This window comes from Somniosus microcephalus, chromosome 6, assembly GCF_052327205.1.
Source record: "Somniosus microcephalus isolate GS21.2 chromosome 6, FLI_Smic_1.0, whole genome shotgun sequence".
NCBI classification, from domain to species: domain Eukaryota; kingdom Metazoa; phylum Chordata; class Chondrichthyes; order Squaliformes; family Somniosidae; genus Somniosus; species Somniosus microcephalus.
Window position 1 is genome coordinate 256,952,293 of NC_140992.1, and position 20,322 is coordinate 256,972,614.

Sequence of the window (20,322 nt, forward strand, 5' to 3'; positions counted from 1 at the left end):
GTCAGTATGGTGGTCAGAGTGATAGGAATCTGCAGGTTCCTGGCCAGTATCGAGGGCCTGATAAGGTGCAAGGCAAAAGTGTTTGATTGTGCAGGCTAAGCAAACCTGGCCAAGATGAGTGCGTGCCTTGCATCCCGGGCAGCAATGTGCTTGCATGCTGCTGCCGTTTGTTGATGCGCCTCTGCAAGCTGTTCGTTGTCACTCTCCTCCTCATCTGAGGAGGCTATGTGATGAGCCACTTGTTCTTCAGGCATCTGCAAGCCACGATGCTGTGCCATGTTGTGAAGTGCACAGCAAACCACGACCATTCTGGAGACCCTGGCTGCTGAGTACTGTAGGGCTCCACCTGATCTATCAAGGCATCTGAAGCGCATCTTCAGCAATCCAATGGTTTGCTCGATTATGGATCTGGTGGACATGTGGCTGGAGTTGTAGTGCTCCTCTGCTTCGTTGGAAGGGCTCCTCAACGGCGTCATTAGCCATGTCTTCAGGGGATAGCCCTTCTCTCCAAGTAGCCATCTGCAAAGTTGGTCTGGTGGACTGAAGAGCAGAGGCACACTAGAATGGCGCAGGATGAAGGAGTCATGGCAACTGCCAGGGTACCTGGCACGAACATGCATAATTTCCTTCTTCTGGTCACACACCAGCTGAATGTTGAGGGAGTGGAATCCCTTGCGGTTGACAGAAATACCTGGATTGTGATGGGGTGCCTTTAGGGCACATGTGTGCAGTCAACGAAGCCCTGCACCCTTGGAAAGCCTGCCAGATTGTCAAACCCAACCGCACGCGCAGTTACACTGGCTTGATCCTTGGAGAAATGGATGTGATTGTGCGCGATGGCAAAAAGGGCATCGGTTACCTGCGTGATGCAAGTGTGCGGCCGCCTAGGAGACGCCGCTGATGTCTGCTGCTGATCCCTGGAATGAGCCTGAAGCAAAAAAGTTGAGTGCGGTGGTGACTTTGACGGCCACTGGTAAGGGGTATCCACCTGCTCCTCTGGGCTCCAGGTTTTGCTGCAGCATTGCGCAGATGTCACCCACTACCTCTCGCGAAAGTCTGAACCTCCTTTGGCACTGCTGCTCAGTCATGTTGAGGTAGCTGATCCTCTGTCTGTAGACCCTGTTTTGGGGGTATCTCCTGCACCGACGTGCTTCCATGCGCTGGTGCCATCTGGCCTGTGCAGCTTCAGGTGGGTGAGCAGCAGCTTGGTACTCCTGTTGTTGCTGCTGCTGTTGGTGCTGTTGTTGTTCATGGTTCTGCTGCTGCCGCGGCTGGTCTTCGTCCGAATCTGATTTCCAGGAGGAAAGGAAATAAATAGTTCCCATTTCTCTGGTATATAAGAACATAAGAACATAAGAAATAGGAGCAGGAGTAGGCCAATCGGCCCCTCGAGCCTGCTCCGCCATTCAATAAGATCATGGCTGATCTGATCCTAACCGCCAATCTACTATCACAGAACCATCTCCTGAATCTAACAGAATTAGACACACGAAATAGGAGCAGGATCAGGCTACACGGCCCCTGGGCCCGCTCCGCTACCCACAGGGCCATGACCGATCCGAACCTAGACTCATGTCCAAATTCCTGCCCGCTCCCCGTAACCCTTAATTCCCTTTACTTCTAGGAAACTGTCTGTTTTAAATTTATGTAATGATGTAGCTTCTACAGCTTTTTGGGGCAGCATATTCCATGGACCTACCACCCTCTGAGTGAAGTAGTTCCTCCTCATCTCAGTTTTGAAAGAGCAGCCCCTTATTCTAAGACTAAGCCCCCTAGTTCTAGTTTCACCCATCATCAGGAACATCCTCCCCGCATCCACCCAATCCAACCCCTTCACAATCTTATATGTTTCAATAAGATCGCCTCTCATGCTTCTGAACTCCAATGAGTAGAGTCCCAATCTACTCAACCTCTCCTCATATGTCCATCCCCTCATCCCCGGGATTAACCGAGTGAACCTTCTTTGTACTGACTCGAGAGCCAGTATGTCTTTTCTTAAGTATGGACACCAAAACTGTATGCAGTATTCCAGGTGCGGTCTCACTAAAACCTTGTACAACTGAAGCAATACCTCCCTATTTTTATATTCTATCCCCCTAGCAATGAAAGCCAACATTCCATTGGCCTTCTTAATCACTTGCTGCACCTGCATACTAACCTTTTGAGTTTCGTGCACCAGGACCCCCAGATCCCTTTGTACTTCAGTACTCTCCAGTTTCTTGCCATTAAGATAATAACTTGCTCTACGATTTTTCCTGCCAAAGTGCATAACCTCACACTTTCCAGTATTGTATTCCATCTGCCAAATCTCTGCCCACTTACTTAGCCTGTCTATGTCCCCTTGCAGGTTTTTTATGTCCTCCTCACTCACTACTTTCCCTCCCATCTTAGTATCATCTGCAAAGTATCATCTCAGTTGAGGAAGCGCTCAGTCAAGGTGGGGAGAGGGGTTTCCCAGGAGGTCACACTGGAGATGGGTGTCAGGCTGCAAACTTCCACAACAATGAGTATGCCTGCTAAAAGTTCCCCCAGACATGAGACAACAAAGTTCTGCCACCTGCAAATGATGATTGGTGAAAACTCCTTTATAATGGTGGAGCTGCAGCTGTTAGTAAGCAGTCTACTTGTGAAGCCGCCAGGATTCACTGGCGTGTTTCAGAGGAGGCGTGCAGAACGTGGGAAAAGGGTTAAAATCGGAAAGGCCTCTCAAAATGGGATTATAGAGGCAATTAAGTGGTTGTTAAGGGCCTTAAGGGCCTGTCCCGCCTCTTGGAGGCGGGATGGAAACAAGGTCAGAAAACTCGCATGTGGGGAAATTGCTCGGAGGCGGGATCGGGCCCGCCCGCCATTTTTTTCAATTTTAACAACTCACATGCCTCCAATCTCGCCTCCTCGGGCCTGGCAAAATCGAGCTCTAATTGTTTTTTTAAGTTCTATCGAGCAACCTGTATAGTGCAGTTAAGGAATTCTTCATCCAGGGTCAAACCACATACTGATGATGAACTCGACAGCACATCACAGCTGCATAGGTAGGCACCACTTCTCCTGGAACAGGAATAGATATCTGGGCTTTCCAGACTCCCTCATTCCCTCTAACTCATATCTTCAGATAGTCCACAAATTCCTTGTGTACATCATCCTCCAACAAGTCTACTGAGCCCACTTTAAATACTCTAGCAGTGCAACACCAGCAGGTAGCAATAGTATTGCCACTATCACAGGAACAGCCACAAGACAATGCCACTTTGCTTGCAAGGCTTCCTAGCGTAACTCGCTAAACCATACTCCCATCTGGTTTTATTCATCTCATATAAAATTTGAAATCCAATTGTTTATAATACCAATTAACCCCTTTTTGAATCTTGAGTTTAAAAAAAATCTCCACACATACTACCTTTAAGGTCAGTTGTTCATAATAGTGTTTGTTATTCTGCAATAACATCCCCTGTCTGCCTATTTATTCCTCTAACAATCCCTTTGATTTATCATTTGCCCACATTTTTATGCCAGTTCACCTGATTTTCTCCCCACATTGCACTTAGTAGGCTGCCTGTGTCCTAACTCGCACCAAGTCCCGTTCGCCCATCACCCCTGTGCGCGCTGACCTACATTGGCTCCCGGTTAAGCAGCGTCTCGATTTCAAAATTCTCATCCTTCTTTTCAGATCCCTCCATGGCCTCGCCCCTCCCTATTTCTGTAGCCTCCTCCAGCCCCACAACCCCCCGTGATATCTGTGCTCCTCTAATTCTGCCCTCTTGAGCATCCCTGATTATAATCGCTCAACCTTTGGTGGCTGTGCCTTCTGTTGCCTAGGCCCTAAGCTCTGGAATTCCCTGCCTAAACCTCTCCGCCTCTTTACCTCTCTTTCCTCCTTAAAACCTACCTCTTTGACCAAGCTTTTGGTCACCTGCCCTAATTTATCCTTATGTGGATCGGTGTCAAATTTTTTGTCTTAAAATACTCCTGTGAAGCCCCTTGGGACGGTTTACTATGTTAAAGGCGCTATATCAATACAAGTTGTTGTTAGTAAAATCGTGTACCATTTCTCTTAGCAGTGCATAAATAAATTTTACATACACACAATTATATAAAGTCGAAGGCAAAGATACAAAAAAGGAAGATTTAACAGTCGTAAAATTCCTGAATTGCAAATTACTATCCATCCATTATTTGATTCTTCTTGTCTCGGACATTTCATTGATTCAATCCTGGTCCAATTTAGTTTAGTTATCTTTGGAATATTATCTTTGTCCTTCAACATGAGTCCACAGTTCAAACAATTGCCACAATTGATGAATGTTAATTTATTCGCCTTCATGTCGCTGCCAGAAATATGAAAAATGTAAAGTTTTGGGTGCATCATTCTGCCAGATAAATATCAACCCATCTTGAAGCGCCAATTGTCATTAGTAAGAGAAGTATTCGGGTACTCTGGTGTATCCTTCATCATAACAGCAAGGAACATCCACGCCATCCCTTCATTCTAAAAAGAAACAACTCTCCATACAGGTTAGAATTTAATCAGATATCAACCAAATTTATGAACCGAAAAGGAAAAGCCTATCAGTGGTCAGCACCCCTGAAAAGGTTCGGTCGCAATGGTTTGTTTTAACATATCAGTCACTGAGGCAACATAGAGATGTTTCGCAGACTCTCTTTTGTGACCTTTTATGGCTTTAAAATACAAAAGACGTCAGCTCTATTAAACACAGTTCCTCTGATTACCATCAAATTCCAAGGCATGTTAAGATCTCTGTCTCACTTAGACTCACCGACTGCTTTCTTCAACATAGTTTGAACGTTCTATTTGTTCTTGGTACACATCTTTCATGAACTAGTCCACAAATCATGCTTTATTATCGCTAACAATCACCTTGATCACCCCACAAGAACTTGTTCAGAACATAAGAAACAGGAGCGGGAGTAGGCCATTTGGCCCCGCGAGCCTGCTCCGCCATTCAATAAGATCATGGCTGATCTGATCTTGGCCTCAACTGCACTTCGCTGCCCGCTCCCCATAACCCTTGACTCCCCTGTAGCTCAAATGTCTGTCTATCTCCGCCTTGAATATATTCAATGACTCAGCCTCCACAGCTCTCTGGGGTAGAGAATTCCAAAGATTCACGACCCTCTGAGAGAAGAAATTCCTCCTCATCTCCACCTTAAATGGGCGACCCCTTATTCTGAAACTGTGCCCCCGAGTTCTAGATTCCCCCACGAGGGGAAACATCCTCTCTGCATCGACCCTGTCAAGCCCCCTCAGAATCTCAAGTACTTTTGCAGTAGTAAGCATACTGGTGTCACTTTAAGCTGATACTTAAACAAACAAATACAGCATGTCTTTACATTCCTCTAATGTAAAGTGACATATGGGGTTAATTACTCCTTTGCTGAGGAAAAAAATAACCATTGGGTTTGGAGGAGGAGTCAGCCACCACAAGAGCAGTTTCATGTGCTGCTAAGTCAAAAAAATTGTTTTGAAAATGTTCAAACTCTTAACTTTGTAATTCTCCAAAGCTGCTTTTACCTTCTCCAAAAAAAATTCTCTGTGCATTTGAACAGTGGTACAGTGTAAATAAGTCAAAATAAATCTATACCACACGTCTTTACGTCTTCAATCCAATCTCTGATATTTGTTGTGGGCTTTCAATTTCTTTCTCTTCCTAAATCTGTTCTTACTCTTTGCATATATAACAAAGGAATTTCTACCAAACTGCTTTACAGCCTTTGTTTGCTGCAAAAGGCCTAATTGTCCCTTCTCACTCTCCGTTTCGAGACAGTCCCTTTTTTACAGAAACTTTAAACGTTCCTGAACAAGCCATGGCTGCTTGTTGGTCAACAATCTTGGGCCTGAATTTGCAGTCGGCGGCAAAGCTAATGAGTACGCTGCGAGTAACTCCGCACCTACCTCGTGCGCTCCTCCCTGCGAGAACGTCCTTTCAAACGCTGCAGAGTTCCACGGAAGCTCAACGTAAACTCGAGGAACAGCACCTCATCTTCCGATTAGGCACTTTACAGCCTTCCGGACTCTCTATCATGTTCAACAATTTCAGATCATAACCTCGGCCCCTATTACATTTTTATTTATATATTTTATCTACACCTTTGTTTTGGCCTTTCCACCACTGCCCCCAACTTTCCTTTTTTTTCTCTCTCCCACATGGCAGCTGTCTCCCATTCTGCCAGCACATTTCACACCTAATCTAGAGCCGTCTTTTGTCTCCACTAGTCCTATCACCATCTCGTCTCGTTTTGAATACCTCTTAATGTCTCTTCTCTTTTGCTTTCTCCCAGCCCGGCCTTTTAATCTATTTCATTCCCTGTGCCTCTTTAGTCTTGACAAAGGGTTTTGACCTGAAACGCTGACTCTAATTTCTCTCCACGGATGTTGCCTGGCCTGCTGAGTTTTTCCAGCATTTTCTGTTGTTGCCGCAGAGTTCCGCGCAGACTTCTCCCACATGTAGACCAGGAGTGCACCGTTGTGTGTATGCAAACCTGGGATCACGTGGGGCAGTGCTCCTTTTACTTCCTGATTCTTAGTCAATAAGCTAGAGCTGAGCCCTTAAGTGCAAAGTGACAAGAGGAGGGATTCACTCATATAGGATAAGAATGGAAATGAAACCACAAGATAACTGGAAGATTATTAATATTGAAGGCGGGCTCCTTTTCTTTCTCTACTTTCATTTTTTGCACAGAAACCCTTGCTTTATAAAATAACAGCAACAAAAGACAAAACGAATATTTTGAATTCCATCTTAATTTTAAGAGTTCTAAATTTTCGCATCTAAATTACATTTAATTCCACTCGTATTTAAGACAGTTTTGATTCTAATTTGAGCTCGGATCTTTAAAAGCTGACCCATTACAAAGGGGTTCTTAAATGGATTGATGGTAATCTGTTTATTTGCATGATGATTGAGCAAAGGAAAACAGCCAAGCCCTTTCAGATTACGGTTGGTTTAACAAAAACCTGAGAAAGAGCTTCAGAGACAACCCAAAAGCAATAAATGTTTCCAAAGTCCTGGTGAAATAGCGAAAACATAGGTGATGCAATACACTTGACATTTTTGGCATTTTACAAATTAAAATTAAATGAAACATTTCCAATATTTCTTGTTCTTTTTTATAGTAAGCTTTCCAGCACTCTGTTATTTAAAAAACAAAGTCTGTTCTGGTCCCCTTACACTGTGCAACAGGCTTCCTGCGCCTGTTTGCACAAGTCTTAAAAATTTTCAGCCTAATTCTTTTCCTTCAAAAAGAATCAGTTGATCAATGTACTGTCTCATCATCTCGTGCTGGGTCAACTCATCGAAGCTCAACAGGCTGCAAAAAACAACTGTATCCGGAAAAATACCATAGATATTTGGGCCCTTTTACGCTAAAGCTCAGGTCTGAGGCGAGCGATGCCAATAGTGAGTGTCTGCTGCATCACGCACTTGGGAGTTGAACACTGTGTGGAGGAGGAGTTTCAGCTCAGTGCCGACATGTTTTAAAACTGTGAGGTGCCACACGCTTGGCCTTGGACTCCATTAAAGGAGCGACTTCAGTTCTGCATTAACCTTTCAAAAAACACTCCAACAATGCCTGCTGTTTGATTCAACTCTAATCACCTTCCCTCACCCCACTCGAAGAACGTCATTGGCGGCGTCATCTGCTGGCCGTGCATGGCTGGCAATGTCCTGATAAGCAACACCAATGGGCGAAGCTCCCCTCTGGCTACATGTACTCAGAAAATTTGGCTCTTGCAGCAGAAGGATAGCAGTCTCCGCCATGCAAAATGTTCATTTTGTTTGATTTTAAAAAATATTATTGTACAGGCTACACTTCCCTTCCTCAATCTCCAAAATAGAAGCCAATTAAAAGGCAGAACCTTCTGCAGTCAGGGTTATTGAATGAAACTACATATTCTTTGGAATATAAATGATTAAAAAGTCTCCACATTTCAATTCTTGCTGTGGGTTTAGTTATCCCCACCCCACGAGCTTTCTTTGTTGAACAACTGTCTTTATAAGTGCCTGACATTCCTCATCCATTCATCCTGTCCTGCCCAACCCCTTTCTGACGTAAAGCCATTTGACTATTGCACTGAATTGCTACCTCATGCCTTGTTGATGCTTATAAAATGCTGTGCATATTTTTAATATACCTTTTCAAAGCCATTTATTCAGGCTCTAATATAGCTCATAAAGATATCACTTTATTCAGGTATATTTGCATATTAGCCATATGGTTTAACCTTCTATTAGCTGCTTTTAAGACTGGGCTTCTGATAAATGCTATGGGCCAGCTCATACATGCTGAGCTACTGGAATCCAAACTGAAAGGACAAAATAAAAGCAACTATTGCCAAATGTTCCTAGTGAGCCTTCAAGCATAAGCATCACAGTTTGAACATTCCTTAGTGTACTTTGCAACACACTTATGTCCACTTATGGCTCACAGCATTTGGCTTACTGCTTCACTGTTATCTAAATATAACAAGAAAACATTTTTGAACTGTGTGCTTGGGGTGCAAAGCCTTGCCTGCTGGAAGTGTGTATCTGAAAATTTGTCAGAAAACATAACAGTTTGCATGAATTTAGACTTAATTACAGCTGACATAACACTATCTCATAAACTGGTAAATCCCTTAATTTTACATGTTTACACATAGGTTAGGATCGCAGTCAACACATTCTTTGATTTGAAACTCTGAATGTGGACCTTATGAAATGCTGTCAACAGCAATTGGGAGTTGCTGATTTTCTCTCAGCAAGTGTTCACAGAATCATAGACCAGCACAGCACACAAGGCCATTTGGCCCATCGAGTCTGTGCCAGCTGAGGAGCTCCGCCATTTGTCTTGTAATCTCCTGAACACAATATTATGTGCCATTCCTATTACAATGCTGTCTTTGGAGAATGTACTGTAATATAAAGGAGACAGCATAGCTCGCCTTGGAGGTGCAGAACACCACCTCCTAAGATGTTCTGACTCATTTGCCTTTTGGTGGTGGAGTGCCGCTAGCAGCAAATGTGAAGGGTGCATGACATCGGGTGCAGCTTTTAGGTTCTACCTGCAACTTTACCTTTTGTATTTGTTCCTGGGATGTGGGCGTCGCTGGCAAGGCCAGCATTTATTGCCCATCCCTAATTGCCCTGGAGAAGGTCAGGGGCGATCTGCAGCCAGAAGCATAAAGTTTTGTTTCAGTGTCTCCAAATCTGTGTGCAGTATAAACCAAAGGATTTCTGAACATGGGCGGCCATATGATTTTATAGAACCATTTCCATCAGAACTGGCCAATCTATATAAAGCATGTTATTGACGACACTTTACAGTAGGTCCTGTTGGAACACCATTTCTTTTAAATATTACCTATCTTACAATACTAAAATTTACAATATTTTATCTAAGCCGTTACACATTAGCATATGAGAGCATTTCACTCTATGCAGGCTCCACTGTGTTTTGATGAAGTTCCTAATTTACATTATTAACAGGATCACTGATTAAACCCTATCTGCTTCTCCATTTTTGTAGGCTATCGACTCTGTTTATTTTATGGGATTCACGGAGACGGATAAAACCTTCTTTGCTGTTCGTGTTTGCCGAAGGCTAAATGGCTTGTGTGAAATGTGGGTGTTGCTTCGCGTCGAAGGAGTTGGAAGTTTCGAGGTAAATCGTGATGGTTCTAGGACATGCGCAACTGTTGAAAAATATAGCTTGGTATTTTTTCTAGAATTTTGTTCTCTCCACAACAACAGAAAGCTGTGCTTTGTTTTGTCGAACAAAGAGTTAAATAAATATCTCATGAAGAACAGGGCTGCAGAAACTACCCTGATGGCTCAGTTGCTAAAGCCAGCATGCAGTGGAGTTGTACAGACCAGAAGGACCTAAGATCAAATCCAATCTGTATTGAATTAGCTGATCTCAGTCAGAGTAGACATTGCAAGGGCCTCGGTACTTGTGAGTTAGGCAGGAGGGGGATAAAAATCAGCCTGGGCTCTGAGGACAAACTCGGAGTCAGACAATTTTTTTTTTTTAAAAACCTCACCATCTAATGCACATATTGAAGAGTTTGCAAAAATATATGGTTAGGCATATCTAAAAATGATGTGGCAGACAATAAAATAAAACTAAGGGAAGGCAGACAGAGGAAAAATAAAGGAGCTTGCTGAAGCTGCAATTTAATTTGACTTTGTACGGAACTCTAGTGCTGGATGGTATTTAACAAGAGAAGTTGAAAAGAAACACTTACTGGTTACAGCAACTTTTTCAGTTTGAGAAAGTTTAAAAGCTGGTGTTTGTACATTTGAAATTTCTGACCAGCAACCCATCAGCAGATTTCTGGCATGTGCAGTAGTTAGAAATGTCATTCATTCCAGTGCAGCTGAAAGCTAGAAGTGGGAAGATTTTATCCAGCCTTTAAATGGGCATTAAATTTAGGAAAATTAAGTCAGGAATTTCCTATGATTTTCCCACTGCATATGACTCATGCCAAAGCTTAGGATCAATTCAAGATTTTAAACATGTTAGGATTATATACAGAAATTGTTATGATTGAACCTCCCACAATGTTTATATACACCCATTAATTCCAAGCCGATGACAGAGAGTGACTGCACAACTCACAACACCATCCGGCCTTGGACGACTGTCTGTGTGGAGTTTGCACATTCTCCCCGTGTTTGCGTGGGTTTCCTCCGGGTGCTCCGGTTTCCTCCCACATCCAAAGATGTGCGGGTTAGGTTGATTGGCTATCATAATTTGACCCTTAGTGTTAGGGGGATTAAATACGTGGGGTTACGGGGATAGGGTGGGATATGTGTTGGTGTAGGGGTTACGGGGATCGGGTGGGATATGTATCGGTGCAGGCTCGATGGGCCGAAATGGCCTCTATCTGCACTGTGGCGTTTCTGTGATTCTGTGATTCTTGCTTATATTTTAAAAGGTCACACTGGGTTTTAAAATGCAATTTACCTGGGGTGTCTGCAAAACAGAAAGCTTGCAATCTGATTTTGTTGTTGCATTGTGATATGAAGGGGAAAGGTCAGTGAAATAGGAGAAACTTGCTGGAAATGTTAGAACTCTGTTAAGTTATGGGGACGTCAATCTGAATACTTCGTGGACGGTCGAGAAATCTCAGGCTCATATCCACATTCATTTTATTTTTCTGCCCTCCTTTTCTCACCACTTGCTGTCCCTCACCTCATGCCGTACCAGAGTGCCTTGCCTCACAGTTTGAGAACCACTTGGCTAGAATGCTTGTTTGCAGAAAATGAGGAGACTCGCAACATTTTGTTTTAAAAAAGGGCAGTCCGTCTAAACATACAAAGGTAAAGGGTGGCAGGAAGGCATTGCAAGTTCCTGTGTGTTTTCCATGAGCGTGCAGGGATTCAGCTAAATAGAAAAATAAAAGGGAGAAAAAATACAAACGCTTTGGAGTTTTCAAAGAGAGAAATCAGGCTAATGTTGGATGGCAAAATATAACTGCTGTAATTGCACTGTTAAAATATATTTGGGTAACTTCTTTACACAGAGAGTGCTTAGAATGTGGAACTCGCTACCACAAGGAGTAGTTGAGGCGACTAGCATAGATACATTTAAGGGAAAGCTAGTTAAACACTTGAGGGAGAGAGGAATAGAAGGATATGCTGATGCGGTTAGATGGAGAGGCGTGGGAGGAGACTCACGTGGAGCATAAACACCAGCATGGACCAGTTGGGCCGAATGGCCTGTTCCTGTGCTGTATATTTTATGCAACGTAAGGGTACGGTGTCATAGTGGTTAGCACTGTTGCCTCACAGCGCCAGGGACCCAGGTTCAAATCTGGCCTTGGGCGACTGTCTGTGTGGAGTTTGCACATTCTTCCTGTGTCTGCGTGGGTTTCCTCCCACAGTCCAATGATGTGCAGGTTAGGTTGATTTGGCTATGATAAATTGACCCTTAGTGTTAGGGGATTAAATACGTGGGGTTATGGGGATAGGGTGGGATATGTGTCGGTGCAGGCTCGATGGGCAGAAATGGCCTCTATCTGCACTGTGGTGATTCTGTGATTCTGTGATTGTGCAAAGGTTTTGTCCTCAAAACACCAGTTTTCTAATTCACTCATGTAGTAATTTATGGGTCATTCTTGTCAACTCTAGCAAATGTGTTCATTGTTTACACACCATAGCTGTGGGTCCACTATCTAAGGGTAAGGGGAGTGGAGGACTTGGTACAGGCAGTGGACAGGAGGAGGGACATCCTTTTTCCCCAAGGGGGCAGGAAGCTCCCCAGGCATCTGATGAGGAGGCAGTGGGAGGTAATTGCTCACAACATCAGTGCCCAGAGCATTGCTCCAAGAACTTGGGTGCAATGCAAGAAAATATTCAATTATTTGATTAGGGGTTGTCAAGATAAGAACATGGTTGAAATACTTTCTCAACACCACTGCACCACTCACAGCCTCACTAATTGCAACACTCACAGCACTCCTCTCCCCCACCACTTTGCACTGTGCAGGGTCCACTATCTAAAGATAGTGGAGTTAATGGAAGGGTTGTTATTCACTCACCTAGCATCCCAGGAATATGCCTTCTATTTAAATGATGTCCAAATAGCATAATGCACCTATACATTTTATGTTTTTTGGTATCCACTTTTATAAAGTGCGGACTACAACCATTCAGGAAGGTAAGTGAACCACTTTCCTATATACCAGCAGTTAGCTTAAGCATTCTCATCAATATTCTGGCAAAACTGCTTCTTTCAGCATCCCATCCATCCTGATACAATCACTTCTGTGGACAGTAAGAACTCCTGGAGTGGAGGCGGTCTAAAACTGGAGTGTCTCGAACCACATCAGCGATGGCGAATTTTCTTCAGTGGGCTTCTGAGGTCAGTAATAAAGATGTAACTGATGAAGACTTGACATTGCATATCAGGGTGTGATACTACTTATATCATGAAAGCAATTGCTCCTTACTTCAACAGCAGTATACAATGCCCTTTAACATATAGTTCATTGCAAGGTTGTACAGTGAAACATAGTTATCATACATGAGAAAGATACATACCCTGTACTCAATTGATTACATTATTACGAAGTAGTGCGTGCTCCTGTTACAGAGCTTTGCATGAGGAGAGTGCATGTCAAGAATGAGCACACCCATGTGATTTTTCTGTCCATTTAAATTCTTTTTCTGGGTGTACTAATTTGTAAAATCTACCCATAATAATTTTTAGGCAATGGAAATTGCTGTAAGGCCAAACACATCTTTCCCCTTAATTTCAATGCTAGAAATGCATTTAATTGCCTCTTAAATCCAACTTTTCCTGGCTTAGTTCACAAGTCTATTTTAATTGGTGCCAAATATTCTGCCTAATTTGCCTTCTGACTCTTAATTCCCTCGTTTTTAATATTTAAACCCCCTCGTTTTTAATATTTAAACCATTCACTACAGTGAGCAATTCGCCTGGTTCAGCTTTGTGTCAGTCTGTTTCACGAACAAGTAGGTCAGTTTAAAGTCTCCTGTCTTCCTTTTCAAAGTAAACAACCTCAACTTCCTTAGTACTTCCTACGCATTAAGATTCCTGATACCCAAAATCATCTGGATCACTTGGCATGCTATCCTTTCAAGTGATGTGGTATGCTATGATTAGCACTACAAAGGGTTTCTATGATTGCTCTGCATTACAGAATGCAGTCATTGGAATAAATAAATGTGCTTTCCAAAAGAAATGTTTGATTTCATTTGGGTGTGACTGAAGTCTTCAAATCCCAAATGCCTGTAAGACTCATAGGGAGTTAAATTGGATAACTCCCGAAAACGGACATGGGGATGGCGGTACATGGTTAACCTGCGCCCGTTCATTGCGTTGCAGGCAGCATGTTGAATTCATGCTGCCTGCTGGCTTACATGATTGCTGCGTAGAGCCAGCCCTACCTGCGCTGTTCATTGGTTGCATGCATCAGCAGGGGACCCAATATCGTAGGTGACTAGTGACATGAATCAGTCATTCATGAAAGAAAGATTTATGAATTAATACTGAGCGGCCTGCGGGTGGCGCTGTCCAGGGAGAGTATAAATACTCGGGCACGGGCCCAGCTTGCGCAGGACATTCTTAACAGGAACTAGTGAAGGACACAGCTAGATCTCCATGTTGTAAAACAGTTGATTAAAGCTTTGTTTAATGCTTAGACCAAGTGCCTAGTAGTTTTCTTACGTCAACTAGCACTACTTAAAGGCAGCCTGCAGCTCTTAAAGGGAGCCCATTGTGGCTGCAGGCAGTGATGGGAGTCCCTTGTGAACTGAATCCGTGCTGTAATATAGTGAAGAATGGCTGACCTGCGAGAGAATCAAGTATAGGAAACCTACAAAAATGTATACAATTGCACCAGCAGCCAGAAGAAATAATCCAGCAACTAACCTGCAAGTACTTCATGATCTCTTTTGATCTCTTTAAATAGTGCTGGTGGTTGGGGGGAGGGGGGTCTTTCATTCTGTTTAATGATGTGTTCAGTCATACAAGGTTAAGACAGTTGGCTGCAGTGTGTAGTTGGAAAATGGCAGCGGTAGCTTCAAATCAGTGTTGCCACAATGATTCGCGTCATCTCGTTGCTTCGCATGCTGCTGGCAGCCGTTAGGCATGCGCGCACAAGCCCCTATACCAAGATGGCGTTCTGCGCACTTCGGTCGGAAGTGTGCTCGCACATCTCGGACTCCATTCTCAAGCCTTACTTGGCCGCATATCGCCTATAAAAATGGCTCAATTTGGCTCCCATAATCTAAATTGGAAAGAGTGTTTTCTTCAGAATGGGAATTGCAGTGTTTTTAGGATTAACTAAAAAAAAAACCTGTCAGGTTAAAAATTGCTTGAAATGGTTATTTTTAAAGCTTGTATAGACTTCCAACAAAAGTAGAGCCAACCACCTTCATATAGCTAACATACTAAGTTATTCTCACAGTCTGATAACCAGTGTCAGCGCCCCGACCTATCTCTGTAACCTCCTCCCTCCAGCCCTGCAACCCTCCGAGATCTGTGCGCTCCTCCAAATCTGGCCTCTTGCGCATCCCTGATTTTAATTGCTCCACCATTAGTGGCCGTGTCTTCAGCTGCCTGGACCTTAGGCTCTGGAATTCCCTCCCTAAGCCTCTCTACTATGCTATCCTCATTTAAGACACTCCTTAAAACCTACCGTTTTGACCAAGCTTTTGCTCACCTATCCTAATATCTCTTCATGTGGCTCGGGGTCAAATCTTATTTGATAACACTCCTGTGACGCGCCTTGGGCCGTTTTACTATGTTAAAGGAGCTATATAACTGCAAGTTGTTGTTGTAATAACATGTCCCCACCCCCCCTTATTGATTCACAGTATAGTTCTCAGGGTAAAAAAAACACTATTTTGATTTAGGCCAGTGGTGTAATGCGTTATTGGATGTGGAAACCTTTTGCTTTCTCAGATAGGGGAAATTCCTCTGAGAGCTCAGCGTAATTAACTTCTATTTCCAGCATTGTGGTATCTGAATGAGCAAGGTATTTATATAGAACACATACAACCCTGATCTTTCAATATGTGGCACGTAGTGCATGCACTTTCACTGTGTAATTGGTGTACCTTTTTCCAAATAAAAACTTGCATTGTTTTCTCAATTCCTAACCTATGTACACCACTAGCAGATTCTTTGGAAGAATGGAAATCCAATTTGTGTTTGTGTGTGTATTTTTTTTATTCGTTCGGCAAGGCCAGCATTTATTGCCCATCCCTAATTGCCCTTGAACAACTGAGTGGCTTGCTAGGCCATTTCAGAGGGCAGTTAAGAGTCAACCACACTGCTGTGGGTCTGGAGTCACATATAGGCCAGACCGGGTAAGGACGGCAGATTTCCTTCCCTAAAGGACATTAGTGAACCAGATGGGGTTTTACAACAATCTGATAGTTTTATGGGCAACATTACTGATACTAGCTTTTTTTTAAATTCCAGATTTATTTAATAGAATTTAAATTCCCCAGAGCTGCCCCAGGTGGGATTTGAACTCATGTTGCCAAAATATTAGTCCAGTAACATAGCCATTAGAGTATGAGAGAGCAGACGTGAATGGTTTGCAATGAAGTGTCTCTGACATTGCAACTTTTTTTCTTCTCCATTTGTCCCTCATTGACAGTACATCACATTGTAGTCTCTCCACCAGAGACACTTGTGAAACAATTATAAATCACAAGAACTCTGTAATCTGATTGCTATAATTCTACTTGCCTTATTTTATATTTTGTTCTATAGAAAGGGACCATACAGAGATAAATGGACTGAAGAGGAAGGAGAACTTCTGCATGTCAAGCTTACTTTTATGTAAGTTGAGTAATTTAAAAGAAAAGTAGGTTTAAAGAACATGTTTGACATTTGTGAAACGACTTACAAATGTGCAGCACCTTCATTGCACAGGGCCTGAACCCTGTGAAAATTCTGCAAAGGGTTTCTTCCAATCTCAGTGAATTTATGCAGTGAGTAACTGAGAACTTTTGATCCAGAAGGACCCAGATTTGATTTGGGGCGTGTGCTGAGTTAACTAATCACAACCAGGCCAGTGGTGTAAATGCTACAACTGCCTTGGGTTAGGGACAGAAAGGCCTGCAATCCTGCTGCTGGTGGCTAACCAACGATTCTGAATGGAGATGCTTGTGGGGAACTTTTGAGAAAGAGCAGCTGTGATGTCCCACCACACTGCACAACAAAGACTGCCAACATTCACCAGCAAGGTTCACATATGACAATCCCTCTTTGGGAAGGCGGGTTGCTGCTCATGTAACCAATCCCCAGAAAGGAGCTAACACCTTTTAGAGTGGAAGGGACAAGAGCTGGCAGAAAAAAAGTTGACGAGAGAAAAACAAAGGGGCGGATTTTGCCGTCGTTGGCGGTACCTATGGAGTACACCGCCGGCATCTGAATAGAATACGCACTTACCTGATGGGGACCCTCCTTCGCGAACTTGCTGTTTGACGCTGTGTACTCGAGGGCAGCGTAATGGCCCACGGATCCCGGGGCACAGCGTGTGCTGAAGCGTACCTGGTATCACGTGGGTCTCGTGCTCCAATCAGTGGAAGCGCCGAGTTTCCTCTTGACAGATATGTGGGGACCAGCATCAGGATTGTAGGAGAAAGGAGGGTGCAGACTTGCATCTGACCCACTAAATTCACTCATAGAACGGGCACAGTCAATGACAACAGCACCGTACGGTGACTTTAAAAACTTTAATGTCAGGAAATAAGCTATAAATATAAAGTTAAGTTTAACATTTTGTTCTTTATTTGGGATTTAGTATTGGTTGAATTCAGATTGCCCCACACAATAGAACTGGCGAAATGACAGCACCAAGCTTCAACATCAGGTTTTAATAAAATGTGGAGACAAAACAAACGAACAAAAAAGGTCTTCACAATTCTACGACGCACACGACTAAATTATTCAAACGGAGCTCAGGTGCTTCCATCTGTTGGAATGTTCCAATTTCACTTTTATGTGAGCTAAATAAGCTAAATACATGCCGAACAATGCTTCGGATCTTTTGAGGTATCCCCTTATGCTGATGCAAACAGGAACTGTGTAAAATTTTTGTCCGTAATTGCTGGCAGTTGGTGGGCAATTTGCCCAACTCTGCGGCAGCAATTGAGATTTCCAAGGTGGGATTTAGCCCATTCGCAAGCACTTTCTGCATGGACCACAGTAAACTGTGTTGTGGATTGCTTATCTCCTTCATACCAAATCATTGAAACAGCTGTTGCAGACAAAGTGCCAATTATTACAGCATGCGAGGCACTCTGTTGGCCTCTCAGGGATTCTGGAACAATGCCAACCCATTCTAACAGCCAAGGAAGGGAATGGCTTCTGAACTGGGAATTGGTTGCATAAGACAAGGGAAAAAAACACAGCATTTAAAATCTCGCATTTCATAAATCATTTTGAAGTATTGGCCCCAGGTTTCACAATAATCTTGATCCCAACCATTGCCTTTGAGGGTTACCCCTGAAGGTTCCTCTAGGATTTTGCATATGGAAAAGCTGCCAATTGAAATTTTTCATAGAGTGTTGGCTGATGGTACTTGACCCTTCCTGAACACAACAAAGCAATAAAGTTAAACAAACCTCAGTGTTATTTGTGAGAAATGCCCTATAATGTTCTCATAATGACCTGCAAAATCCTCTGATTGGAATTAAGGCGCATTATCAGCAAATATTTTATGTCTAATTTCCTCTCCCTGTTAAATTCTGTCGAAAGAAAGACTTGCATTTATCATATCTTTTAGAAATACCAGCCATTTGGCACATAGCAAGATCCCACAAGCCCCATGAGAGGAATACCTAGTTTTTTGGGTTGTTGACTGGGAGGAATGTTGGTCAGAACCAAGAGAAGCTAATGCCAGGGGATCTTTAGTGTCCACGTGAACTACTGGAACAGGCAGGTGGGACCTTGGTTTAAGGCCTGATCTGAATGACGGACATCTCCAAAAAAACACCATTCCCTCAGTACCAGACTGGAGTATCAGCATAGACTATGTGCTCAAGTCCTGGAAGGGGGTGGGGTGGGGGAGGAGGGGTGGGGGGTGGGGTGCTGGTGGCTTGAGCCCAAAGCTTCTCACTTAGGGGCAAGAGTGCTACAACTGAAACAAGCTATCGAAAGATGTGTGTACAATTATTTATAGAAGCTGTAGAAATCCATGAACCCACAAAATCAAACATTTAATTCACTCTTATGTAATTGACCAAATTATTCTTTCCTTTTTCCCCCATTAGCTGGACAGCCTTTTCCACTGTGTTTGACTTTGACACCGATATTCACCCCAGTGCTATTGCTCAGGGCATTGCCAAGGAGAAGTGGAGTAAAAAGTTCTTTGAAAACCTGCAAAAGTGAGTAGAGCTGGTTTCCCATTTAGGAACATTTTTACATGCATAAATTAGCCCAGCTCCTTGTAAAGTATACAAGAACCTGTGGCGATATGATAAATAGCAACGCACTAACCAGAATTTCTACCACGATTCTAGAGTGTACAATTAGATCTAGGAAAACGTTCAACTATTCAGTGGATGATTGGGAAAGGGAGCTTCACAAACTACATCTGCGACCCATCACCCAGTGCTGTATAATATACAATCAGTGTTCGGAGACTGAGTGAATGCTGTCATTTCCTGAAACCTAGGGTTCTTGATATAGCGCCTTTAACATAGTAAAATGTCCCAAGGCTCTTCACAGGAGCATTATCACCAAAATTTGACACCGATAAACATAGGATAGATGACCAAAAGCTTGGCCAAAGAGATAGGTTTTAAGGAGAGTCTTAAAGGAGGAGAGCGAGGTAAAGAGGCAGCGTGGTTTAGGGAGAGAATTACAGAGCATAGGGCCTAGGCAGCTGAAGGCACGGTCAGAGTTGGAGGAGCGCAGAGATCTTGGAGGGGTTGTAGGGCTGGAGGAGACTACAGAGATAGGGAGGGGCGAGGCCATGGAGGGATTTGAAAACAAGGATGAGAATTTTTAAATTGAGGCGTTGCCAGGGAGCCGATGTAGGTCAGCGAGCACGGCGGGTGATGAGTGAACGGGAACTGGTGCGAGTTAGGAGTTACGGGCAGCAGAGTTTTGGATTACCTCACATTTATGGAGGGTGGAAGTTGGGAGTCCGGCCAGGAGAGCTTTGGAATGGTCAAGTCTAGAGGCGACAAAGGCATGGACGAGGGTTCAGAGCAGCACTGACCATCGTGATGTCAATAAGATGGAGAGACATGAGAAAGAATGTGACGGGGAAGAGAGAAGCAGTTGCCTGTCATACAATGAACTATTGCTTGTACGTTATCCAGGAGTGTGACACAAGTACGAGGGGGACCCTGACAGACATGGGAGCAGTATTCAAGTCTTGGACAGACAATGGCCCAGAAATTTGGATCGGGGGCTTCCTGCGGGTGCAAGCCCCCGACCTGCACTTACCTAGCGCACCGGCAGTTGTGCTGTGGGCCCCCGTGGGATTCCGATTCTGGGCCTGCTCCAGCTGCCGGCGCGCAGTGCTTGCGTATCCCAGGGGCGCAGTTAGTTCGAAGCGTCCCCTGGGATCACATGGGCCATGGAGAGCCAATTGGAACAGGGAATGCTCCATTCATAAGTTTGACAGGAAGAGCTGTCAAAACTTATAAATACTACGGGCCCCAAAACATCACTAAATCTTCAAATAAATTTTTAAAAAACATCACATTTTAAAAATTATTTTAAACAATAATTTAAATTTAAAAAAATAATAATTTTATTTTCTAACAGGGCTAAAAATAAACTTACCTTGCTTTAAAGTATTTAAAAATAATAAACCTGTGGAAAAAATGT

At 43.5% G+C, this 20,322-nt stretch overlaps 1 protein-coding gene across 1 annotated transcript in view; it reads left to right on the forward strand.

Annotated features, from left to right (window-relative positions):
* Positions 1 to 20,322, forward strand: part of LOC147116682 (uncharacterized) — a 207,506-nt gene that overhangs the window by 40,023 nt on the left and 147,161 nt on the right. Inside the window, exons 2-5 of the mRNA XM_085991793.1 lie at positions 9,520 to 9,654; positions 12,734 to 12,858; positions 16,246 to 16,314; positions 18,753 to 18,866. Of these exons, the coding sequence (XP_085847919.1) occupies positions 9,520 to 9,654; positions 12,734 to 12,858; positions 16,246 to 16,314; positions 18,753 to 18,866 (443 nt within the window). The remainder of the gene's footprint in view (positions 1 to 9,519; positions 9,655 to 12,733; positions 12,859 to 16,245; positions 16,315 to 18,752; positions 18,867 to 20,322) is intronic.